Genomic DNA, 26,789 nt, shown 5'->3' on the forward strand with positions numbered 1-26,789 from the left:
CATTTGTTGAAGTCATAAAATCATCTAGGTGAGGGCTTGAAGTGGCTTTAGAATTCTCTAGTTTCCTTCCTTTTGCAAATAAAAATATTGAGGCTGAGGGTTGGGGGTGTTAGAGGTAGGGCTGGGTCCCCTCCCAGCTGTACCCCTCATCCCAGGATTGGGGGTCTTTAAGGAAGTCTCTGTGGCCCTGCCTAGGTGGGGACAGTGTCTCCCGGGAAACACCCCTCAGCCTGTCCACCCCCATCCTGGCTCAGGCTGGGCAGCCTTGTGGCAGGCAGAATGGCTTTCTGGTTACCAATGAATGGCCAGCCCTTGCTGTGTTTCTGTGGTCTCTGCCAGGACCTGACTGGCCCCTTCCTACAGGCCTTTCTGCTCTCCGTGGCCTCCGGTTTGCAGAGTACTCCCTCCGGGCTCCTCAGCCTCCTAGGAGGTGAGTGTTCCCACAGCCATTGTCACCGGGAAGGAAACTGAGGTGCGACATCTTCCTTAGCCATTGGCTCAAGGTTACGTCACAGGTAGACCCCACAGAGCCAGGATTTACATCTCGAAATTCAGCTGTCCTCTTAAATCTGGAGCCTGAGGTTGGGGTGGTGGAAGGATTGCAACCCAGCAGGGCCAGAACGAGGGGCCCTGGAAAGGGGATTCTGGGTGGCACACCTGTGAGTCGGGTGAGCGCCCCGCCCCGCGCCCCCCACCTGGCTCTAGCTGGAAATGACAACTACAACCGGAGCGCGCTCAGGCACCCACGACACAGCCATTCATGCTGTGGGTACACATTTCCCTTAATTGCCAAGCCTCCCAATTAACGTGGGTTGCTGTGTCTGGTGCTCGGTTATTTTCCCGTTCCCCTCAGTTTACTATTTCAGAGAGACACTAGCTCTGTCATTGTGTTCGTCTCGCTGCCTTCCCAGAGGAAAACCAAAAAGCAGCAGCTGCCGGCAGATCCCGGGCGCGGGCCCGCCCCCTCGGCGGCAGTCTCCTGTTGCTTCGGGAGCGGGCCCGCCCTAGGAGAGGCGCCCGCCCTCACCCCTCGAGGAGAGGGACGCAGAGGGGCTGCTCGCGCGACGCCAGCCGGTGACACCGCGGCGGCCGGTCCCCGAGCCCCGGCGCGGCCGAGCCCCGCCCCCCTCTCCCACCCCCGCCAGCCGCGCGGCTCCCGCCCGCCCCAGCCCTGCGCAGGAGGGGAGGCGGGAAACACGCGAGAGCCTCGCCCACCGCCCTGCCCCCAGCCCCGCTGCTCCCAGGCTCCTCGGACTCCGTGCGTCCTCCGGGGATCGGCTCCGAGGGGCTCGCGCTCTGCAGGTAACCCGCGGCGCGGGAGGCAAAGTTGGGCGCGTCTTCCGAGGAGGAGGGCGCGAGGCCGGGGTGGGGAGCGACCGCGCGCGGGCAGCGGCCCGACGTTGTTTGTTTCGGTGGGTGTGAGCGGCCCTCTCGGGCCCGAGGCTGCCCGGGCGGCGGAAACGCGCGGGGGGCTGTGAACGCGGAGGTGGGCGTCGGAAGAGGACTGCGGCCTCGGCGGGGAGGCCGTCCGCGGCGGTGGGGGCGAAGCCGGTGCCCGAGCTCGGGGCTACGGCGTTTTGGGGCAGGGCAAGGGGCAGCTCCCACCCTGTATCCAGCGGGAGTTTCCCCTTTGTTACTGGGAGGCTGTGGACACTGGAGTGGAGCGTGGGCATGTGAAGACGGAGAGGTCGCTGGATGCGCGAGTGTAGACACACCAGCAATACAAAATGGGGCGGCTGGTTTGGTGCTTGGGGGGCATGGGAGCTGGGGCTGGGCGGTGGGCAAGCGGGTGGAGCGGGGGGTGGGGGGAAGGAAAGAAGGGCTGGGCTTCCAGAGCGTGGCATTCATGAGAATGTCTGCATTGGTTGCTGTTGTTGTTGGTGGTTTTTCTTCTCCTTCTTGTTTATCCAGTCCTGTTTTCTTCCAGGGAGCCTCCCCGATCCCCCGTTCTCCCCTTTCCCCATGCCCAGCCCCGTTCCCCAGCAGGGCTGGCCCTGGCAGAGCTTCCCCCATTGTGTATCGCTGGGCTTCCATGGACAGTTGGAAGAGCAGCCCCAGCTCCTGGCGCTTGCTGCTGGCTCTTACAAGTGGCCGCTGTCAGAGAAGGCACCCGAGGGTGGGAGCCGCTGCGCTGGAGAGTGGGCCTGGTCAGACCCCTACTGCCAACCCCCAGGCAGGGGAGGAGGGGCTGGCTGTGGAGCTTTCTGCCCACCAACGTGGCCTCTGTCTCCACTTCCTTTGTCTCCTGGGTGTTGTGCTCTCTAGCTGGGCCCGGATTTCCAGGTTTGGAGATGGGCCAGTGGGCAGCCCATGCCCTCTGTGCAAGGAACCCCACCTTGGGGGCCCCGCGCCCTCATATTGTGTATGTGTGATTGTGTGTATCTGTTTCTGCAACTTAGCCTTTTGCACGTGACCTCCCTGGTAGTTGCCATGGAAACTCCTCTTCAATTCCCAGCCTCCCTTCCTTTTCCTGCCCATTCCTCACCTCCATATCTCCTCCCCTCCCCCCAACATGGTTGCCTGGATACTGGTTATCCCTGGCTTCTCTGACTGGGTGACCCTGGACAGCTAGCTCCCACGTGGGACTGAGGTGGCCACGTACCCACTTCAGTCCTCCCCGTCACACGTCACAAATGTGCCCCTAACACCCCACACTTACGTACCTACCACATTACACACCCTTGCGCACACAAACACCACGCGTTCTGTTGTGCTACACACTTCATCCACACACGCACACACAAGTATATCATACCACAGATAGACCACGTACACCCCAAATGCACCGTACATTGACCACAGGGGAACACAGCACCCTCAGTGCCATGCACAGCGCCCTGTGTACGCTCTCACACACATCAACCATAACACACACACACGCATACCACTTCTAAATAGGTCTCAAGCGGGAAGAGAGAGGGCAGTTTTCTGTCTCATCTAGGTCTGTGCCCGGGAGTGTGTGTCGGGGAAGGCTGAGGAGGGCCAGAAGGAAGACACCTCCCCAGGAACCCTGTGGAAGAAGGTATCGAGAAATGTACTTCCAGATTCCCACAAAGAGGAGTCCCTTTCCTAGTACTCATCTCAAGAGCACAGACGAGAGATTCATTCCATCTGCTGCTTTCTCCCTGCCCTGACCCTGAGAAAGTCCGAGGCTCCTGGCTCGAGCTGGTGGTCTCCTCCCAGCCCCCCGAGTCTTTCTGGCTGATGGGATCCGGCGGAAGCCTCAGAGGCCCTGTAAAGGAAGGAGACAGGCTGTGGCTGGGCAAGAGAGCAAAGGTGCTGGGAGAGGGCAGGGAGAGGATGCAGAGTGGAGACGAGGCGCGGAGGAGAGGGAAGCCAGAAAGAACAGGAAGGCCAGGAGCTGGGTAGTAGGACAGTACGAGTTTGGACATCTGCTCCTCTTGGGGGTCCGGCCACCCTCTCTCCTTTAGGCACATTTTCCTGCTTCCTGTGGCTCCTGCAGCCACATCAGTCCCTCTGGGAGAGAAAGCCGGTTTGCAAAGGTCTCCCGCATTGCTGGGCTTTCAGAGACCGGTGGCTTCTGTCCCTCAGGTGGTCGATACCAAAAGGGGGCATTGCCTTCCTGGCCTCTGTGCTCTTTGGACTGATGGAGGATCTGTTTTACTCAATGGTTCAGTGAATGTTTTAAGTACCTACAAGACATTCATCGATGGGGACACTAGGGTGAGGAAGAAGAGAATCCTAGATTTCTTAGAGCCAGAGAGGCCTTGAGGGAACACCACTCAGGACATCGTGTAGGTGAGAAGACAGGCTCAGAAACAGACACACACCCAGGGGTGGCTGAGGCCTTCTGGCAGCTCAGCCTGGATTTGTGATGCACATTCCCATCCCCCATTTCTTGTCTTCTTTTCTCTCTTGCCAGCAGTCCTCTGGGGACTGAATGTCCCTTCCAAATGGGTGGTACCCTATTCCAAATAGGTTCCAAATACAGGTATTCCAAATAGGGTACCCAAGGTGGGTACCCTAGTGAGCGAAGAGCCTGCTCCATTATATTGACTTGGAGGGCGTGGCAAGGAGAGGGAGGGGAGAAAGAGCAGTTCCTTAGGCTCTGGAAGCTTCCACAGCCTTAGGTGAGCCAGCCGACCTGGATCCACCATAAATCAGAGCACACGCTCCCCTGCCCCCCAGTCCTGGCAGACTTTGGGGGCTGCCATCTGGAGGACACACAGTGCCAGGCAGCCCCTAGGACTCATTGTCTAACAGATCACCCACCTGCCCCTGCCCCAGCACCTGAGCGCCCCGGAGGAAGCCAAGCAGTCTTGACAGGCGCAGGCCCTAGAGGCAGAGAGCCTGGGGCAGAAAGGCTGTGAGCCCGGAGGCACAGACCCAGGTTCTAGTCCTGGCTCTGCCCCAAGGGTAAGTGCGTTCAGTCCACAGATATCCTTTTGGACGCAAATGGGGCTTTTTGGGGAAGTCAGAAACTGTTCAGATTGATTTTGAGCAAGGGAAAGCCTCCATAATTTTAGACCTGTTTCTACATCTGTCAATAAGGGGTTAGATTCCATGATTTCCAAAACATTTCTTCCTCTAATTTTTTGTAGATTATACGATCTTGAAAGAGAGCCCTTTCCCCTCCAGGTGCCAAATTGTACTCATTATTTCATAATACAGGGTTGCAGCTGAGTTGAGCAGGAACAGGGCTTGGACTCCGGTTCCTTTGGGGAAAGCCTCCCTTTTCAGCCAGTCGGACAGGAGGTGCTCCAGAAAGTGAGCCCGGGCTTTCTTCCCCCGGGTGCGGGAGCCAGCCCTTTCTAGACATTGGTCTACCTGTTCTGTTCTGCCAGGATGAAAACAGGCTGGGAAGAGTGTTGAAAGAGCTGGCCTCCAGAAAGGATGAGATCCAGGGCCACTGGCCATGGGTCTGTGAAATCCTGGAGAGGGAGAACCTTTGGCCAGCCGGTAACTGTGGCCAGAGGAGCTGAGCAGCAGAATATCTCTGGACCAGACAAAAGCCTGGAACCAGTCTGGCAGTGTCCTGTTCACTCTGGAAGAGGGAGGAGGAGGGAAGACCTTGACCTGGGGAAGTATGAAGTCAGCTTAGAGCCCACACAGGAACACATTTGTTACAAAGATATGCAGGGCGGGGTGGGGGAGGGAGGTAGAGCAGGAAGTCCAGGAAGGGGGCTAAGGCCCTGGGGACCAAGCTGGGCCATGGGAATGTGGCTGTTCCCACTGCTCAGAATATCTGACTTGGGCCAGAGAGGGCCGAGAGGGAGGGAGTTGGAACAACGGCGACCCCCACACAGCCAGAGGACAAAGCCAGATCTCCAAAGAGACCAGAGGCCAAGGTCTTAAATTCATTCATGGCCTCCCTTAACAAAAAATCCACAGAATCCCTCGGATGTGTTCGGCTAGGCAGGCTTCCCAGAGCCCGGTGGAGCTGTGAAATGGTGGTCTTGCATTCCCAAAGCCCTCCAGCTCAGCTCGGTTGGGTTGCTTTGTCCTGTCCCTTCCTCCCGCCTGGACAACTCTGCAGTCTTCCTGAGCAGGGTGGGCTGGGCCCTCACGCACACATGGGCTCACACATGCACACACTCTCCCTTTCTGACACATACCTAACCTCCATCCCTCACCCACACAACCTCTCACCTCACCCGGCTGCAGTGTCACACCCAGATCTTGGTGACAGCCCATTCCCTTGGGCTCTCAGCCCCGATCCACTTTCCCAGTGATCGTGTGGGTGGGTCCAGCCACGTCACACCTCCCTCCGTGCTCTCTCGTCCATTAACAAGGACAGGTGCCGGACCTGGCTGCGGCCATGCTCCCAGCCCTGTCCCCAGATGGTCACCCCTGGCCTTGTATCTGCCTCCCGTCCACCTACACTCAGACCCTGCCTGGAAGGAGCTCTTGCTCTCACCCTGCGGAACAGGGGCTGGCGGCCTTTGGAGACACAGGGACATGGGTTCTAATCTGTGTTCTGACACTTCCTGGCTTTCTTAACTTTCTAAGCCTCCGTCTCCTTATCTGTCAAATGAGCACGAGAATAATGGGGCAAGCTGTGTAAGGTACTGCGCGTGGTGCCTGCGTTAAGTGAACAGTAGATGCTCACCGCAGTGATGATGATGGTAATGATGACATTATTATTATGAAAACGGATTGTTATCTTTCATTATATCAGCCTTCGAGGCTCCTCTCAAGAGCTCATTCTTTTAAGTAGTTTTTCCGAATTCCCAGGAAACAGAAATGCTTTCCTCCTCCCTGGGCTTCTGAACACCCTGATGGTTCTTCTCCGAGAGTGTGTGGCCCACCCGGCGGGCATTTTAGTGACTTTCACACATGCCTTCTCCCCCCATGGGTCAGGGTTTGTCCCCACGCCGCTGCCACCATGAAGCAGGACCATGTGAATTTGTGTGAAGCACGACAGTGGGCCAGAGCTGTGCTTTCCAGGAGCTGGGTTGTCGGGTAGAGCCGTGCAAGAGGGCTGGCCGAGCTGCCTGTCCCTGTGGTCTGACTGTGGGCGGGCTGACGTGGCCCTGGAGTTTCTGTTTCTGCCTCTGGGACTGCTCGTCTGGCCTCTCTCGAAGGGGCCTTTGTCAGCCGCCTGCGGAGGAGGTGATCCTGTGGCTGGCCTGACTCACTCCTGTCTGCCCAGCCTGCTGGGGCGGCTCTAGCCTGGGGCTTCTGTACAGATTCTCTGGAACTGGATGGAGTTCCAGTTTGGGGGTCAGGGCCCGGGCCCACATGCTTGCCCTGCTCCCTGACTCTCTCTGGGCAGCACGCGTCAGTGGCCTGTGCCAGGCTGGTGGCTGTGTCCTGCTCCGTGGGCCTGCCTCTGCGGACTGTTTGGAGTGGCTGCAGGGTGAGGGCTTGTGTGGGCTGGGAAGACTCATGGGGGGACATCAGGGCATCATGCCCCCCTGGGGTATCAGCTTGGGGTCCTTGCCGAGAAACTTCCAGAAACCAGGCCCGCGTTTGTGATTTGTGAACTCTGTGTCTCCCTTTCTAAGGATAGAGCCTTGTTTCTTTTCACGGTTGGTTCTTTTCTTCCTTGGACCACGTTTCTCTTCCCAGAAGGAACTCCACGTTAAAGGTAAGGTGCCTAGGGTTTGGGGCGCTTGGATGGCTCAGTAGTTAAGCATCTGCCTTCAGCTCAGGGTCCTGGGATCTGGCCCCACATCTGGCTCCTTGCTGGGGAAGCCTGCTTCTCCCTCTCCCACTCCCCCTGTTTGTGTTCCCTCTCTTGCTGTGTCTCTGTCAAATAAATTTTAAAAATCTTTTTTTTTTAAGATTTTATTTATTTATTTGACAGAGAGAGATCACAAGTAGGCAGAGAGGCAGGCAGAGAGAGAGGGGGAAGCAGGCTCCCTGCTGAGCAGAGAGCCCGACGTGGGGCTCGATCCCAGGACCCTAGGATCATGACCTGAGCCGAAAGCAGAGGCCTTAACCCACTGAGCCACCCAGGTGCCCCAATTTTAAAAATCTTAAAAAAAAAAAAAAAAGATGCCTAGGAGTTAACATGATAGGACCTATCTACATAACAGAGGAGCTTTGTCCCTCCCACACACCCTGGGAGGCCAGGCTGGATTGGGTCTGAGCTCCAGAGAATGAGCTTTGGGGCACTGGACCTGGGGATCCTCTAGCCTCCCAGCTGTGGGGGCACTGTCCTCCTCCATGAGTGAAGGAGGGTGCAGGGAGATCCAGAAATGGGGCCACTTGGGGAGGCCTGCCAGGCCTAAGGGACCCAGTAGGAAGGGGCCAGCCTGGGAGGCAGCAGCATGATAATCTGGGCCCGAGGGGCACCTGGGTGGCTCAGTGGGTTAGAGCCTCTGCCTTCAGCTCAGGTCGTGATCCCAGGGTCCTGGGATCGAGCCCCACATCGGGCTCTCTGCTCAGCGGGGAGCCTGCTTCCCCCTCTCTCTCTGCCTGCCTCTCTGCCTGCTTGTGATCTCTGTCTGTCGAATAAATAAATAAATGATCTTAAAAAAATAAAAAAATCTGGGCCCGAGGTGCCCTGGCACGCGTGGGGGCAGTGCGGAGAATTCAGGAACGTGTCACAGCTGCCGTGAGCCCCTCAGGCCTGCTCCAGTGTTCCTATCCTCTGCTTTCTCCTCAGTCCCAGGCTCTGAGTCCTCTCTGTTCTTCAGCCGGTCTTCAGAACTTTGTAAGGGAGCCAATCATCCCAAGCCAGGTTATTAAACAGAATAATTGGTGTTTAATGTTTATTGGAGGGGCACTTAACATGCAAATCAAGGGAACGGGTTGTCTTTTTCTCCAGAGGCAACAGATACGTCAGTGACCTCGGGCTGGACCCAAAGCACTTGTTTTACGTGCAGGTTTAAAAGCCTTGGCAGGGGGGGTAGGGTTATGGACATTGAGGAGGGTGTGTGCTTTGGTGAGTGCTGTGAAGTGTGTAAACCTGGCGATTCACAGACCTGTACCCCTGGGGATAAAAATACATGTTTATAAAAAAAAAAAAAAAAAAAAAAAAAAAAAGCCTTGGCAGGGTTTGGGCTCTGTGGTTCTGAACCGTAAGAGCCTGGCTCCTATTACGGGAGCGTCAGATGCCGTGAGCAGGGTTCAAGGCTCTACGATGCTTGCCGGGAAGCTGAACAGATGTAGGAGCGGTGGGAATGGGTCTGGGGGGCTGTTTTGTTTTTAACTGAGCTTAAAATTTTGCATTTTTAAAAAACAGATTCTTTTTTTTTTTGGAACAAGGTTGAAGTTAGGGTTGCAGAACAATTAGAGATTTGCAGAAACATTGAGCAGATTAAGTGCAGAGAGATCCAAATAATTCCCCCTGCACACAGTTTCTCCAAGTTTTTATTTTCTAAAGATGTTATTTATTTGACAGAGAGAGAGAGAGAGCACAAGCCCGGAGAACGGCAGACAGAGGGTGACGGAAAAGCTGGCTTCCCCGTGTAGCAGGGAGCCCAGTGTGAGGCTCGATCCCAGAAACCCGGGATCATGACCTGAGCCAAAGGCCGTGGTTTAACCAACTGAGCCACCCAGGCACCCTAGTTTCCCCAGGTTTTAACATCTTACAATCTTGTGGTACAGTCTGTCACCATTGAGGAATCAACACTGGTAGATCATTATTAACCAGAATCCATACTTCGTTCAGATTTCTTTAGCTTTTACCCACTGCCCCTTTTCTGTTCCAGGATCCCATCTGGAGTAGCACATTACATTTTGTTGTTCTGTCTCTGGCTCTTCTTGACCATGACCATTTCTCAGACCAGCCTGGTTTTTGATGACCTTGATGGTTTTGAGGAGGATGGGTCTTGCATATTGTAGGATACCCCTCAGCCTTGGATGTATCTGTTGGTTTTCTCATGATTCGACTGGGCTTATGGGTTTGGGGAAGGAACATCACAGAGGTGAAATGCTATTTTCATCATACCACGTCAACATCGAGGGTATGGACTCTCTGCGTGAATCATCACTGTTGATGTTGACAGGACTCGTTTTCGTCCCTTTCAGGGCCCCCTCCTTCCCCAGCATAATTTCCAGGGCCTGGTGATTGGAACTGTGCCCTTTCACACATCAGGCTGTCAGCTAGCTCTCAGCTAACTCTGCCGCCTCGCCTCTTGCTAGTCATGGGGCAGCAGAGAGACTTTTCAGCCAGGAGAGCCTTGTTAAGGAGAACATAAAACAGAAAGTGCTAGGTGCCAAATCCATGCTAAAGACGGGCCTCAGGGGCTGGCCGTGTCTGGGGAAAGACGTGCATAGTTCTGTCCACGGGCTCCAGTAGTCGTTGACAAAGACAACTTTCTCAACCTTGGCTGTGCATCAGGGAAGGGCATTCTAAATGGTGGGAACAGAATATACAGAGGCCTGGAGGTCATTGCACCCTTGGCAGGAGACAGGAGTCGACTGTCTGAGCTGAAAGTCTGGGAGAAGATACTAGAAGGGAAGGAGAGGGATAGGCCTAAAGGTAGCTACATGCCACAAGAAAAAACTTCTATTTTAAAAAAAAGAATGGGATACTGGGGCATTGTGAAAGGGTTTGAGTTTGAGAGGGAAGTGATCAGAATACCCGTGAGACAGATTAATCAGGCAACAGTCAGTCTGTCTGGGACAGATGGATTGGAGTGGGTTGAAGGTGGGGACAGCTATTGTTGTATGAGGCAAGTGCCTGTGGCCGCTGGGAAAGTAGTGAACGTTCTGGAGTAGCTTGAACAACAGGAGAGAAGGCCAGATCAGAGAGAGAACTGCTGGAGTCCCCACAGCCTGGCCTCTGCCCCAGATACAGTGTGGAGGCGGGGAGGCCGGGAGGAGACCCTGAGGACTGGCTCGGGGGGTAAGCTCCCGGAGGGGGACTGTGTCATTCTGCTACCCTCAGGGTTTGTTCCCTGTGAAAAGTAGGTCATTGATAAAGGTTTATTACCTTGATTCCTGGAAGGAAATCAGCACCATTCCTTTCAGAGCTACACCTTGTTGCAATGTTACCTTTCTTTGCTCCACTATGTGCAGGCAGATGGCCCCTGTTTGGAAAGCAATCTGATTTAAAGACTCAGGTGACACTGGACGTGACCCTTAGGGTTAAAAGTTCTTTACTTTTGAAATAAAGCCTTTGGTGAAATGAAAACATCTTCCCTTGGGAGAAGTTTGTGGGTGTGGATCTGTTTTGGAGCAGGAGTGAGTTCTCTACCCCAGTCTAATTCTGAGCTGAGAGAGAGATACCGATTTGCAGCTGGGCAGCCCACCCCGAAAGGCTGCCAAGGGCTGGGCCTGTAGTACTATTGGCTTCCCCAGACCCCGATGGGCAGGATCACCTCCAGCTGGCCTGCGACACCCCCTGGCTGCAGCAGGCATGGGCTGACGTTCTGCAGGCCAGGCAGCTATTGTGAGGGGCAGAGGCTGAGACCAGAGACCAGGGTGCTTTCTTTTAGTTGGGTGGGAGGGGGCAGAGGGATGGCTGATAGATTGGGCCTCCCCCTTCCTCCCAAGGGGCTCTGGGGTCCCAGCCTTACCCTGGCATCAGTGATCGTGGGCAGAGTCAAACAAACAAAAACAAACATTTTGCCTGCTGAAGTAAGACCTCACTAACATTATCAGGGGTATCCTCAGCCTGGTTTTTCGCTCTGGCCTGGGTCAGAGCACTCCCATCAGACAAGCCCAGTTTGGGCTTGGGTCAGCATCAGCATTTTCATTTCCCCGAGTCCGCACGTATTGCCACACGGACTGGCTAGCTTTGGGCATCTGCAGAGTTAGGAGATGACACCTGCAATGCTGCTGTTCTCCATGGAGCCATGGGCCCGTCAGCTGACCAGGGGGCCTTGCCTCTTCTGATCTCCAAGGTGGCAGGTACCCAGCAGCACACATGGTTGTGTTAAGCCTCTGGGCTAGTCTCGGGAGGTTGTCTGGGGAGTAGGCTATCTTATGAAGGGTTAGCGTCGTCAACACCACAGTGGCCACCTCTGCCCCCTTCAGCCACCACGGGCAGGGAGCAGGACTGCGTTGGGGGCAGGATGTACGAAATACAGTTGCCCCCCCCTTTCTCTCGCAGCAGCCACACTTGGGGGTCCGGGGTAGAAGAGTCTCTGTCCTGGTATATCTTGTCTCAGTGCCCCTAAACCCAAGAGGTAGGGGGGATTAGGCTGCCTTAGGCATGGTACCCTGGTTTTACAGAAGTCTGCTTGGCCTGCCTGTGAGTCTCAGGGCTTGACCCTCCCAGGGAGACACACCAAAGGGACTTCTCATAGAGACAGTGGCTTCTCCCAGAGGAACTTTGGGTTTGGAAGAAGATTGGGCATCGGGGCTGGGCCTCAGGCTCCCGCACCCCATCCAGCAGAGAGCATGGGCCTTCCATCAGGCAACAGCCCTGGAGGGGTAGGGGGGCCTCCAGGTGTCCTCCCAGGAGCGGCCGTGATCTGTTTGTTGACCTTCCCCTCCTCCCCGCCATGCCTCTGCCCTTCCCTGGTCTCTGTAGCATCTGCCCAACTCTGGCCCGCAGGGTCAGGCTGGGGGCGTTGGAGGCAGGCATTGGGTGTCGCCCCACGAGGGTGTCGCCCCATGAGGGCCTCATGGGGAGGACAGTGGCTTGGAGGTTTGTTTGGATTTCTCCAGAGCAGACTGCCTTGTCTCTCCGCGGTCCCTGCCTCTCTGCTCTGCACGTGTCTCTCCCTTTCCCTGCCTCGCACTGGGTCTCTGCGGGGACGCAGGCCCTGGCTGACCTCGGTTCATCATGGGGCCTGTTTGTCTCTCCTCTGCTGGCCTCTCCCGTACTTCCCCTGGGGTGTATCCCCTGCTCACTTTTCCTTCCTCTGGGATTTCCTTCCTCTTCTGCTGCCTCGGGCCCGGTGTGTATCTCACCACTGTGTCTCTGGAAGGGGGCTGCCCCGTTGTGGACAAGGCACCACCAGCTCTGGCTGCTTCGGGGAGACCTGCTGTCCCCATGCCACCTGGCCAAGGTGCTGGGTGACAGTGGTGGTTTTTCTTGGGGCAGGACAAGACAGTGGCTCTCTTTGGAGCCTGTCTAGGCCCACTCTGCCTGTGTCTGCTGTGGACCGAGGCCCCTCAGTCAGAAGTCCACTGGAGCCTTCCAGAGGCTGGAGGATGCCTGGGGGGAGAGGCAGGGAAGTGAGAAGATGGGACCAGGGCCCTTTACTCCTCAGCTCCGGCTCCTTCTCTCTTTCTCTTCCCCATTTCCCACGAGAAGGTCGGAGAACATGGAGGGGAAGGAGTTGGGGGTGATAACGGTCATAATATCAACAGCTGTTGCTTGAAGCGCGGTCTTGTTTGCCCAGCACAGAGCTCAGCACTGACACGACAGAGCTCTTTTCTTTCCTTCTTTTTTATTTTTATTTGTTTTTAAAAGGTTTTATTTATTTATTTATTTGACAGAGAGCGAGAGAGAAAGAGAGAGCACAAGCAGGGGAGGTGCAGAGGGAGAGGGAGAAGCAGACTCCCCGCCAAGCAGGGAACCCGACACAGGGCTCCATGCCAGGACCCCGAGGTCATGACCTAAGCTGAAGGCAGATGCTTAACCGACTGAGCTACCCAGGTGCCCCAGGACAGCTCTTTTCATGGCAAACAGCAGAAACCCAACTCCGTCTTGGCCAGACAAGGCAGGTAACCTATTCAGAGACAAACTGTAGGATGGGCAACGCTGGCGTGGGAGCTGGAGGGCCAGAGCACACTCAGCCAGGGCCTGCTCCCGGGCCCTTCTCCCCACACCTCCCTCCCTGCTGGCTCTTCCCCTGTAGGCTGCTGGCTGACACCCCCACAGCCTCCCTGACCCCCATACCTCCCAGCTTGGCAGCTTTGACCCTTTTCCCCTTGGTTCCCATGATGGGACAGCCCCTGGAGGAACACTGAGGTCTCAGATCTTCTAGTGGGAAGACTTACAGGGTTGGAGTGGGGGAGGATCCCTTCTGCTCCAAAAGAAGATGCTCTTCTCGCAAGGGAAGGGTGTGAGCAGAGCGGCTGTAGTGACCCGTGCACCAGAGTGATTTCTTCTGATCCTCACAGCTCCTGAGGTGCACGTTACTGTTCTTGTTCTGTGTTTCAGAAGCAGAGGCTCTGAGAGGTAGAGTAACTTGTTCAAGGCCACAAAACCACTGCGTGGCAGAGTGGTAGGACAGTAGAGTGGCTCAGAGCAAGGACTCTGGAGCCAGATATCTTGGGTTTAAATCCAGGCTCTGCTACTTTCCAGCCCTAGGACTTCGGGCAAAAGTTACTTGACTTTCCTGGCCTCAGTTTCTCCATCTGTCTCATGGGGACGATCCTAATCATAGTCACTTTCTGGAACTGCTGTAAGGATGAAATGAGTTAGGATATTTAAACCACTGAGAAGAGTTCTTGGCGTGACACAAGTGCGCCCTAATCAGCTGCAGAATTCTGGAATCTGTTAAAAAAGAAAAAAATCACCCTCCTGAGTAAACAGCTCTCTGTCCAACAAGGAACTATAAATTCTCCCTCAAGGGCGAGCTGGCAGGCAGCGCATATTCACTGTATGAATATGGATGAAGCTTGAGATGCTGGGGAGCTTGGCTGATAACGTTCACTCAGAGGCCCTCCGTTGTGGCCCCCTGTGCAGAGCTCAGCCCACGAGGCTGGGGGAGGAGCAAGGAGCAGGGTGCTGCTGCCTGGGGATGTGGGCTCCCCTCTGCCTGGGCAGCTGCAGTGCTGGTAGTCCACCGAGAAGATGTGAGCTCTCCCCTGGGCTGAGTCCTGGGCTCCCAGTAGGAAGCCAACAAAGCTGGGTTGAAGTCTAGAATCGTACATTCCAGGGGACCGCTCTCTGTCCACATTAGTTTCTTTGCCTTTAAAATGGGTTTGATGGGGGGGCACCTGGGTGGCTCAGTGGGTTAAAGCCTCTGCCTTCGGCTCAGGTCATGATCCCAGAGTCCTGGGATCGAGTCCCGCATCGGGCTCTCTGCTTGGTGGGGAGCCTGCTTCCCTTCCTCTCTCTGCCTACCTCTCTGCCTACTTGTGATCTCTGTCTGTCAAATAAATAAATAAAAATCTTAGGAAAAAAAAATGGGTTTGATGGGAATACGTGCCTCATAGGCTATTTGCCATGACCTCTTGTACCAGTCCAGGCCCCTAGACTGGGCTTCAGATATGGTCATCCCTTCGCAGACTTTTTAGCTCCTAGCATTTCCTTCCACGGAGTTGATAGAAGGACTCCTGTGTTCCAGGCATGCCTCTGTTCCCAGCCCCAAACCCCCACCTGCCAGCAGCAGCTTGCTCATTCCTACCACCAAGTTCACTGCTCCCTACCACCTAGAAGGCTCCCCTGCCTTTCTTCCACCTTCTGTTTCACACTCTCGTCAAGGCTGGGCTCCAGGAAGTGCGCAGCGTGAGTGGTGACTGGGCTATGTGTGAGCTGCAAGGAGCCCCGGCCCTGAGGGTCCCTCTTTGGGAAGTTTGCATCCTGAAGCTCCCCTGGCTCGGGGGCGTGCTCTGGGGTGGGGGTCCGCTGGCCTGGGGGCGGGGGCTGGGCAGCGTCACCCAGAGGCGTCCAGGCAGGGAAGCTGCAGTTGGGTCTCATAAGAGGAAGGGGTTCTAATCTGCTTTCCAGAAGGGGCCGAAGAGGACCAGTGCAGCCCGTATTTTACAGAAGCAGGTGATGAGGCTCATGGCTCTGGGTCACTGTGGTTGGGGAGCTTCAAGGCCAGCGTTTAGGGCATCCATTCGGTGGTTTGAGGCCACCGAGTGGTCCTGGCCTGTTTCCAGGTAACTGGTCCTAGGGGACTTGAGGTGAGGGGCAAACACCCCACCCTGAAAGCAGAGAAGGAGCCAGAGGTGAGCTGGGCTCAGCAGGAAGGGGTGTAGAAAAGTGCCCTCCGAGCTCTTCCAGACACAGCTGTCAAGTAGATGATGACTGTCCTTTTGTTCTTTCCTTTCTCTTTATTCTGGCACATAAAACCCCCAAAGCAAAGAGAGCTTTAGGCCAGAGCATCCAAGACTGGAAGCAGGAAGGTGATGAGCAGTGACAGGAAAGGGCCTCTGTGTGTGAGGGGGGAGCGGTGGTTTTCTGAGGGTCGAGGATACCTGTTGCCCTGGCATGGATGGGGAGGCAGGGAGACATCATCTGTGGAAGTGGGTACCAGAGAAGATGAAGAACATTCCAGCCTTTCCAGCTGAGACATTATCATATCTAACTTCTCATAAGGTCCAGCACATTCCAAAGCCAAACGCCAGGTTTGGGCAGTATCTGGCGGCTTGTGCTGGCCACGTCCGCAGCCGCATTCATCAGCACGTGTAACCCAGAAGTAATGGTCACACTTACCAGGTGCGACACAGCCCTTTCACGGAGTCCCAGGCTACGGAGGCCTGGAAAGGCCACCAGGGCCTGTCCCCCGTCTCCAAAGAGATCTTGACACAAACAGATCAGATGACCTTGTCCTGTTTGCCTGCCAAACTGTAAGACTTACCAATCAAGGTCTTAGGACCCCTCCCCTCTGTGGTAAATCAGACCAGTTTGTTGGTGATGTTTTCTAGTCTTGGACCTTTTCTCTTTGTAGTCCTTTGCCAGCCTTAGACTGTTCAGAGCTATGCCGCCTGCACTCAGCTCGGCCACGCGGCAGGGCCAGCAGAAGGAGAAAGGACTTTTCCATTATTTAAAAAATTTTTTTTCTAGTTTTTTTCCCCCTCCTGTTTTTCGCCCTCCCATTGAGAGACTAAGACTTGAGCTCCAAACCTTCTGTAGGCCCTCTCTGGTTTGACGCCACTGCTCGCCTTCCAGAAGCCACCATGGTCCCCCTGAATGTCTCTGGTCAAAGGTAGTCTTCCACTGGCGAGCCGAGGAGCCTGGCAGGGGGCTTTCCTCCTGCCCCCTCTCATTGCCCTGGTGGCCCCCTTTCCTGCCGGTGCCCTGTCTTCTTCCCTGCTGCCTTCATGGCCTTCGGTCCTGCAAGCCTGGCCTGCCCACCTCCCAGTCCCTGTGTGCCCGGACCAGCTGTGCTCATAGGCTCCATCCCTGTTCTGCCTCACTCTCCTCCGATAAGAGCTTTTATCTTCATCCTTCTAACCCCGGGTGCTGTGACTCCAGCTGCATCTGGTAAACCGCACAGCTTAGTTTTATTCTGCTTATACACAGTGCCGTCTTCTCTTACCAGGCCTCTCTGTTGCGGATTTGGGTACATCTCAGGCTATATCACGTGTCCGGGGAATACTGGAACAGTCAAGGGTAACCCATTCACCTAAATAATGGGGTCCCTGTGTTCTGTGACCCCATCAAGGGTCCCTTTCAGCATGTCTTGTCTGGAAGGGGTGGGAGGAGGGGCTCGGCTTTCTTTGGGGAATCCTGCGGGGGGGACCCAGGCCTTGGTGATCCCCCAGGGCACGTTTTCTATGGGCAGAGCCTGCAGGAAGGCAAGGAGCTGAGAAGCACGTGACGGATGGGCCGTGAGGCTGGGGTGGGGGTGCGGACGGACAGAGGGCTGAGCGTGAGCCGATCCAGTCCCACTGTGATTGGGAGCCGGTGCACATTGGGGCGGTTGTTTCGGAGTTATTTTCACAATGGAGCTGGTATTCTGATCTCCCTCACGGCTGCAGGGAATCAAAACTAATAGAGCACACGGCTCCCTCATCAACCAGTGGCTTCTTTTTCGGAGCAGCTTTTGCCCAGCAATTATGTGACTCAGAATGGAAAGATAATCGCCGGAGAGACTCTTCTGAGTGCTTTCTCTCACACATGTGGAAAGCAACTATGCAAAAGGCAGGGAGATCAGGGAACAAAATTAACATGGAAGGGCCACTGCCACCTGAATGCCCGTCATTGACAGATGTCGAGAGAACAGAACACAGAAAGGAGGGGAAGAGAAACGAGTGGAAACCCGAATTCTCTCTCATGGGATGCCACGGAGGAAGCAAACTGTGGCTGATGCCTTCTGCCAGCTGGGAGGAGTGGCCTAAAGGATCTAGAATTTCCGGGCTGGGGAGAGGTGGAGGGAGGGGGTCCGGTACCTCATGGTGACGACGTGTCCTGACCCCTGACCGGGAGAGCCCAGTTCTCAGGGACCCCCACACAGGGGCTCGGGGCCTCCTGTGCATATGGGGCTTCATGTTCCTTCCTGAACCCCCTCTTCTATTTACTCCTTAGACTCTGTGGCCTGGAAAGGAGACTTGTCACTTCTACCACCTCTTAACCTCCCCTCCTCTGGCACCCACCCTTAGCCAGCCTCAGGCAGCCCTGCTTCCTGTCTGGGAGAGAGGAATGTGTGGTACCCGGGAGGGCTGGGGAAGGTGTGGGACACCAGGGTTGGCTGTGTGGGAGGGAGGGGAGGCCCAGATGGGTTTTTCCGTGCAGCAGTGAGAGAAGAACATTGTGTGTGTGTTTGGCCTCTTGTCTCAGGGGCCATGCCAGTGGGACCAACAAGACTTAAAAATGGCCGTCGGGGCCAAGTGGCACCGTGAGGAGGCCTGTGCCGAGGTGTGGCTGGTGTAGGCCAGGCCTGGACTGCAGCTTGGAGGAGCAGGGAGTTGGTGACTTTCCAAATCTGTAACAGTATTTCTTTGAGCACACTGTAACTCGATCAGAAGTGCTTTCTTCAGAACACAAAGACTGGTCTTTCCTCTTCAGCTTGGCATTCGAGGCCCTCCACCCTCTGACTTAGAATTCTCGCCGTCCACCCTTCATGTTTTCCCTCAACAGGACTGTTCACTGTTTGGAAGGTAGCTTACTCTAAAAATGGCACATACTTGGCCGATTGCTATCTCAGCCCCCTCCTGTGCTGGGTAGGCATTACTGATGGCGGAGGCCCTCTCTCCTGAGGGATCTTATTCAGAGTCCTTCTGCGGTAGCCCCTTCAGGCCATCACTGTGGAGTGCCTGGAGGGGCAACTTGGACTGAACTTAGAACTTGAACTGAGTACTAGTTGTTTTCCCTGCTTCCCGTGTTCCCTTCTCATTGCCTTGGTTCATGCTATTGCCTTTGCCAGAAGGCCCTTAGTTTCTCTCTTCTTGCCCCTGTCCAACAAAAATCCCATCCTTGGGACGCCTGGGTGGCTCAGTTGGTTAAGCAGCTGCCTTTGGCTCAGGTCATGATCCCAGCGTCCTGGGATCGAGTCCCACATCAGGCTCCTTGCTCAGCAGGGAGCCTGCTTCTCCTTCTGCTTCTGCCTGCCATTTTGTCTGCCTGTGCTCGCTCGCTCTCCCTCTCTCTCTCTGATAAATAAATAAAATCTTAAAAAAAAAAAAAAATCCCATCCTTCAGGTCCAGCTGAAATGCCCGCTCCTCCATGGGATCGTTCCAAGTCCCCTGTTGTATTCCCTTCTCCCTCTCTCCCTGCCCCAAAGGAGTCTCCTTTGTAGTCTCTACCTCTGCCTTTCCCTCCCGTGAAGCTCTCTTCACCCTTGCTGATGTACTAGAGCCCTCTGCTTCCAGACCCCACCAATGCTTGGAAGCCGAGGTTATGTCTTGTTTACCTATTTATCCCTGGCAGAGCCCAGAAGAATACGCCTCGTTCTAGGATTCAGCGTGTGCTCAGTGTACTTGAACCTGATCATGCATGGAGAGGATTTGGGAGAGTTGAGGGAAATGCACAACAGTAACGGGTGCCCTGGAACCCTTTACATGTGTCTTTTCTACTCTCGTGAGGGGCCAAAAAATCCCTCTCCTGGCCAGCAGCCAGTCTCAGCTGTTGTCCCCATTCAAGATGAGGGCATTACACTAAGGCTGGAACACTAGAGGTAGGTCACAATCACTAGGATCACCCTTGAGTCTGTGCACTGGAAGGGTGAAATGAAAACATTTTCAGGTGCACAAAAATCGAGTTTGTAACTGATAGATTTTCATTAAAGAAAATTCTAGAAAGATTTTCTTGAGGAGTAAAGGAAATGTCTTGACAAATGGCTAAGAGTCAAAAAGAATCATGAAGAAATCAGTTAGTAGGTATGTTGTATTAGTTATCTTCTGCTGCATAACAAATGAGCCCCAAACAAGAGCGTTCGTGATCTCGTTCAGTTTCAGAGGTCAGGAATGAGGCAGCAGCTGGGCTACACGGTTTTGCTCTGCGTCGCTAACACGGTTGCCATCAAACTGTCAGCGGTGGGGAGCAATTGTGTGGAAGCTGGAGGACCTGCCTCCAAGTTCACTTACTTGGCTCATGGCCGGTCTACTCTCTAGAAGCTTTTGAGCTGAGGTTCTCAGTTCTTTGCCATGTGGGCCTCTCCTCAGGGATACTGAACATCCTTAAGACATGGCAGGTGATTTCTCCCTAAGAGCAAGTAATCTGAGAGAGAGAGAGAGAGGAAAGAAAGCCATAGTGCCTTTTGTAATCCAATATTGGAAGTGACATATCAATTCCACTGTGTTTTATTGGCCACATAGTGCAGTAGGGGAGGGGACCATTTAAGGCTCTCAAACCTGGGGACCATCTTGAAGGCTGGCTACCACACATGTAGGTTAATCTAAACAAACGTGTTTCCACGAAACATAAATACTAATATCCATGTCATAGAATTTAAAAAAAGAACTGAAAGTTTTACAACAATAACATACATATTAGGAGGGAGGTGATTTTCTTTTTTTAATTTTTGAGGAAGGGTATTATGCTTAGTTACTCTGATACCTTTTAACATTAGACTCTTTAAAAGCCTTTGTTAAATCAAATACTATCTTAGTCTGCTTGAACTGCTATAACAAAGTACCATAGACTAGGTGACTTATAAATAACAGAAATTTATTTCTCACAGTTCTAGAGGCTGGAAGTCCAAGATCAAGGTGCTGGCAAATTTGGTGTCTGATGAGAACCCGCTTCCTGATTCACAGATGACCATCTTCTCACTGAGGCCTCACTTGATGGGAGAGGCGAGAGAACTCTCTTTTATTATTTAAAAATTTTTTTTAAAAAAGATTTTATTTGTTTATTTGAAAGAGACCACACCCTGGGGAGAGGGGCAGAGGGAGAAGCAGACTCCCCGCTGAACTGGGAGCCCGACCTGCACCTCGATTCCAGGGCCCTGGGATCATGACCTGAATCGAAGGCAGACACTTAACCCACTGAGTCACCCCGGAGCCAGAGAGCTCCCTTTTATAAGGATAGTAATGCCATTCATGAGGGTTGCCCTCAGGATCTAATCACCTCCCAAAGACCCAACTCCAAGTATATCCCATTGAGGATTAGGTTTCAATACATGAATTTGGGGGACACAAACATTCAGTCTATAGCAAACACCCGTGGTGAAATTCCAAAGGTAACCATTCAACTAGAAATAGCTTGTATAATCTCTCAACCAGTAGAGGGAGATGCTGAATAAATAAAGTCAGAGAACACATAGGGCAGGATGGAGGACAATTTAAAACACAGTGAAGAGGATCAGCAAAACCAAGATCAGGTTCTTGAAAAGACTTGAAATAGGTGAATATCTAGTGGAGCTGATGAAGAAAAGAGAGTTGTGAAGTCGTGAAGCCTCTGCCTTCGGCTCAGGTCATGATCCCAGAGTCCTGGGATCCAGCCCCGCATCAGGCTCTCTGCTCAGCAGGGAGCCTCCTCCCCCCCCCCACCTCCCTCTCTGCCTACTTGTGATCCGTCTCTCTGTCAAATAAATAAATAAAATCATTAAAAAAAGAAAAAAAAAGAGTTGTCACAAACAATATGAAGAATGCAAAAAAAGACATAACCACAGGTCCAACAGAAATTACTGGTTGCTAAGGATAAATAGAAAATACTATAAACAACGGTATGGCATTAAGTTTGAAAGAAGAAAAGAGCAAATTGCTCTAAAAATCATACTCATTAAATATGCTCAAGGAGAGAAATCTGAGGCGTCTCATGGCCATTAATGAGTGGAAAAGACAACTGAAAATCCTCCCACAAAGGAAAGACAAAGTCGGATGACTTCACAGTTTAGTACGACTGGACATTCGAAGAATAGATTATTTTAGTCTTCTGCCAACTCTTCCAGGGAAGAGCAAGAGAGGAAATACTGGTTCTTTGAGGCCAGGACTACCACAATACCCAAACCAGGGAAGGCCAGTACAAAATAAAAATTGCAGCCCAATCTTACTCAAGCACAGAAATGCAAAAATCCTAAACAAAAGGTCAGTGAACCAAAACCATCAGGTTACTAAGAAGACAATACATTGGTTTTATCCCAGCAGTGCAAGGATGATGTGACATTAGATGATCCACGCACATAATTTCTTTCATTGATAGATTAAAGGTCAAATCTGTAGATGTAGAACACTCATTCCTAAATAATGTAAAACAGAAACGTCTTAGAAAACCAGGATTAGAGGTGGAACTTATAAAACATTAGAAGAAATCTATTTAAAATCCATAATTCCCTTCTCTTGATGGCTGAACAATATTTCATTGTATTTAGGCCACATTTTCTTGTTCCTCACCATGCACACAAAAGGTAATTATGTGAGGTGGTAGAGGTGTTAACTAATCTTATTGTGGCAATATTTTGCAGCATAAACAAGCATCAAATGAATTATCGCACCTTAAACCTAACATATTGTTAGGTGTCACATCACAGTAAGGTTGGGAAGAACTAAAAATACACACAAAAATGAAATACAAGTAAAAAGAAAAGCCACTAACATGACTGCATGTGTGCGTGTCCAGCACTTCTGCTTCTAGTCTACATTTTACGGTAAGGCCTGGCAGGGCACAAGACAAGAAATAAAAATCAACAAAAGGTAAGCATCGGCAAAGAGGAGACAGTACTGTCATTTACTGGTGATGTGTCCACAGAGAAACTCTACAGGTAAATTATTAGAAATAATAAGAGAGTTTAGTGAGATTGGATTTAAGGTCAATATGTACAAATCAATTGCCTTTCTCTGTGCCAGCAAAAGTTAGAAAACACACACAAAGGATAGCATTTAAAATACCAGGAAGAAGCATATGGCACCCAGGCAGAAATCTAATAGAAGATGAGCAAGACCGATATAAAAGCCTTTATAAAACCATTATAAGACATTAAAAAGGACGTAAACCAATGAAAAGGTGTTTTTATGGGAAAGAGACTCAAGATTACACGAATGCCAGTTCTCCCTGGGTGGTTCTACACACAGATCTCTTGCAATGAGATCCTCAGTCATGTTAGATGCATTGGACAGGCTGATTCTAAAATTTCTATGTAAGAGTAAAAGACCAAAAATAGGGAGGATATTCCTGATAGAAGAGAAAGAGAAGAAAGAAGAAAATGAAGAGGGGAATTTCTTCTACCACATGGGAAGATTACTATCAGGCTGTACCAGCTGAGACACTGATTCTGACGTGGGAGCAGACAGATGGACCAACGGATCAAAAAAGGAGTCGCAGAAACACACACACACACACCTGAGTAGAAACCGGGTATGTGATGGAAGCTGCAGGACCATTCCAGAGGAGAGAGGGGATGGGTTGCCAACACATAGTGCCAGGACAGCTAGTAGAAAGTAGATCCCTACCTCCTCCCGTACATGAACACCAATTCTGGGTGGAATGAAGATTTCAGTGTCAAAGGCAAAGCTGTAAAATGTCCAGAAGAAAATTCCTTCTGACTCGGGCCGACAAAGATTATCTTCCACAAGATGCATAAAAAAACCACACACACACACATTGCATTCAATTACGTTAGGATTAAGACATTCTGGTCATGACATGACAGCAACAAAAGATGAAAAGTCAAAGCACTAATTGGGAAGAGACATTTGCAGTACTTAATGACAAAGATTTCATATCCAGAATAATAAATGGATAGTATCCTAATCATGTTAACCCACTTGAAAAAAAGGAGCCAAAGTCATGAAAGCCATCACTGATGAAGTAACAGGAATGGCAAATAAACAGATGCCCTACTCCATCACTAAGGGATCAAATGAAGACCACACTTTGCACCTCTCAGTTGGCGGAAATTATGCAGTCTGGCAATGCCAAATATTGCTAGGGATGCAGAGAAATAGGGACAGTCATGCAGTTGGTGGGTTGTGGAAACAGGCATGATCATTTTGGAAAGGAGTTTGGGAGTATTCTGTAAGATGGGTAGTTTGTATACGGTACAGCTCAGTGACCTCACTCCTCAGCCTGTCTCTAGAACATGCATTTTCTACTGCACAGTGACCATTCATGGGCCTAGCCATTTTATTTTAAGAAGGGAAGCTATAGGGCCGCCTGGGTGGCTCAGTGGGTTAAGGCTCTACCTTCGGGTCAGGTCATGATCTCAGGGTCCTGGAATTGAGCCCCGCATTGGGCTCCCTACTCCGTGGGAAGCCTGCTTCTCTCTCTCTCACTCCCCCTGCTTGTGTTCTTCTCTTGCTGTGTCTCTCTCTGTCAAATAAAATCTTTTAAAAAAAGTATTTCATATGAAAATGATGGCAAAAAATTCGAAAAACAGTGCCTTGCATGTGTGCCCTGGGCAGCATGCAGAAAAGTGTTCACAGCTGCATTATTTACAATCACACAAAATGGGAAAAACAACAACAAAAAAATCCACTGGTGGGAGCATGGACAGAATAATTAATCTGCATGATGGGATACTGCACGACTTCAGAAACGCATGAACTATGGTCACGTCACAGTGGATGAAACTTAGAAACATCACGTGAACCAAAAATAGCCAGTCCCTGTAAACAACAACATGTCGTAATTACAAAGCTAAAAAAAGCTCCATTAAACACCATTTTATTTCATGCATAATAAATAGGTTTTTAAGAAGAAGAGCAGGAGGGTTAGCCATATGCTGAAATAGTAGCTGTAAAACGGAGTGACGTTCTGACGCCTGACATGGATGAACCTTGAAAATGTGCTGCTCCGTGAAAGATGCCAGATACCAAAGGGCACATATTGGACAATTCTTTTACATAAAGTGTCCAGAATAGGCGAATCCACAGAGACAGAAAGTAGATCAGGGGTTGTCCGAGCCTGGGGTGGAAGGTGGGGAGGGCAGAATGGGAGTGACTGCTGGCAGGGACAGGGTTTCTTTTCAGGGTGATGGATGTGTTCTGGAATTAGCGATGGTGGGTGCGCAGTTTTGTGGAGGTACCCAAAAGTGCTGGATGTACACTTTTAAATGAGTTTCATGGTATGTGAATTACATGTTAAGTTAAAAAAATGTCTTTGGGGCACCTGGGTGGCTCAGTCAGTGTCCAGCTTTTGGTTTCGGCTCAGGTCATGGTCTCAGGGTCCCGGGATCAAGCCCTGCATAGGGCTCAGCAGGCAATGTGCTGGGGATTCTCCCTCCCTCTCCCTCTGCCTCTCCCCCTGCTCACATGCTTTCTCTCTTTCTCCAATAAAGAAAGAAAGAAAGAAATCTTTAAAAAGAAATGTCTTTGAATAACAACAAGGGAATGATGACACAGGTACTGTCCAGGGTGCTGTTCCCCTGTGGGAGTGAGGCCGGGGGTTAGGCTGGAAGAAAGTACAGGTATGTGGTTGCAGGTGTCGGTGAAGGTCTCATTCTTGCATTATGGGTGTTGATCTTGTTACTGTGCTTCATTATATGTGTGTGCTACCTACCTACGTTTTTATACATAAAAGGTATGTAAAATTGAAAAGAATTACCAATATTAGGTGAGATGGCATTAGAAGTCAATTACTGCCTTTTGATACACACTACCCAAGCGGCCTCCCCCGACCACGGCTGGGCCTCCTCGGGGCTCTGGATGTGGCTGTTGTGACCTCTGGTGGCTGAGAGGGGCAGGGCACCCGGGGCTGCTCGCTTGGGGTGGGGAAAGTCCGAGGGAGGATCCCTCAGAGCAAGCATGGTCCTGGCCACTCTGTCCTGGTCCAGGGGTCAGGCCACTGCCGGTGTCACCCCCTGGATAAAGGGAAGACAGCCTCGTGCTTTCCTGGTTTGGGTTTTTTCCCTGGTTTTTTCCTTTTCCTTGCTGGCTCTTCACTGCAGTTCCTTAAGCCCAGGCGGGAGGGATGTGTAACTCCACTGAAATCTGTCCCTGGAAGGGACCACCTGGCCACCTTCTGCCTCCATGCAGATGGCCTATCCTGGGGTCCCTGGCTCCAGGGACAGGGGCTTGATGAGCTCACGAGCAGAAGTCCAGGGAAGGGGAGAGGTCAGGGCATTGAGGCTCCGAGAGCCAGTGTCCACACTGCCTTGGTTTGAGCAAACCACCTTTCTGGAGGACTGTGAACTAAAGCTGTGGGAGGAGTTGGCTCGGGCCCTGTCGAGGTGAGGGTGTCGGGCATAACTGAAGGGACAGCTGTCAGCATTTCAGGGTTTCCCATATGGAGACCAGTAAGCAGCAAGACTCCCGCCCCGCGTGGCTGGCTGGACTAGGGAGACCTCCGCTTACCTGCCCCATTTCATCTTACGGAAGAAAGACTCTGCCGGTGCATGTGCCTGTGGGGAACTGGGCCAGGAAGTCCCAGACATCTTAGTGAACGGGGTGGAGGGGGGATGGCCTGGGGAGGAGGGCGCCGCTGGGGTCATTTCCAAAGCCCTTAGTGTCTTCTGGCTTCCATACAGGAGAGGCATTGTGGTGGAGGGCTTCCGAGCTGGGCGAGGACTGGGCCCCTGCTGCTCACTCTCCCACAGGTGTCATTTAACCTCTTCAGGCTCAGGTTCTTTACCTGCAGAATGGGTCAGTCATTGTGCCTGCTGATGGCGTGGATTCCGTCAAAGTTGCTGAGCTCCTGCACGTGGAGCTGTCTCTGTGAACGCTCTGCCACGGCAGCTTTGGCTCAATTGCCTGAACTCTCTCCGTGTGGAGAGTACTCGGAGCCCAGAGCCTGACTCAGCCCTCACATCAGGCTGGGGGTGGGTGGGTGGAGAGTCTCCTGTGCAGAGAATGACGTTCCCTCCTCCGTCCACAGACACCATGGAGGCGGTGCTGATCTTTCTATGCAGCCTGCTGGCTCCCACCATCCTGGCCAGTGGTAAGTACCCTTCCAGGTCCTGGCCCTTTGGGACTGTAGGGCTGGGGGGAATCTCACATTCTATGTGGCTGATAAGTGACTCCCCTGTCCCCGCTTTAGTCGGCAGAGAAGGTGCTGGAAGGCAGCAGGTATTCCCAGACCCTACACAAGCCTGCCCACCTGTCCGACAAGGGGCCCAGCAGGCTCTGCTTTAAGCCCTTCAGCCCTCGGGGTCCCTGTAGACTTCAGGCCTGAACCTTGGGAGCTAGACCTACTCTAGATTCTGGCCTGGGGCAAGTCACATGTCTTTCCTCCTTTCTCAGCTTCCCTACGTGTAACAAGGGGGAATACGAAGGATGTGATGTGCTGTAGAAGCAGAAGCTCACTGGGCCTCTGACAGCACCCCCTTCGGCTCTCAGGCTGGCCCTAGTAGGAAGGCCCACCCCTCGGTGCTCCCCTAGGTATCTCTGGTTAATGGGTTGTCCTCCCCAGGCATCCCTCAGTGGGAAGTGAGTCTTGTGCGCCTTGGGGGAGACTCGGGAATCAGAGATCTTGCTGTCTTTCTCT

General features: G+C 52.6%; 1 protein-coding gene across 2 annotated transcripts in view; it reads left to right on the forward strand.

The window, feature by feature from the left end:
* The first annotated feature begins 1,144 nt into the window (after positions 1-1,144).
* Positions 1,145-26,789, forward strand: part of FXYD6 (FXYD domain containing ion transport regulator 6) — a 30,733-nt gene continuing 5,088 nt past the window's right edge. Inside the window, exons 1-2 of one of the 2 annotated variants that reach the window (XM_059416442.1) lie at positions 1,145-1,302; positions 26,181-26,243. In XM_059416442.1, the coding sequence (XP_059272425.1) occupies positions 26,186-26,243 (58 nt within the window). In that variant the 5' untranslated portion in view covers positions 1,145-1,302; positions 26,181-26,185. The remainder of the gene's footprint in view (positions 1,303-26,180; positions 26,244-26,789) is intronic. The other variant, XM_059416434.1, reaches the window with a different exon arrangement.

Source organism: Mustela nigripes, chromosome 1 (assembly GCF_022355385.1).
Source record: "Mustela nigripes isolate SB6536 chromosome 1, MUSNIG.SB6536, whole genome shotgun sequence".
Taxonomy (NCBI): domain Eukaryota; kingdom Metazoa; phylum Chordata; class Mammalia; order Carnivora; family Mustelidae; genus Mustela; species Mustela nigripes.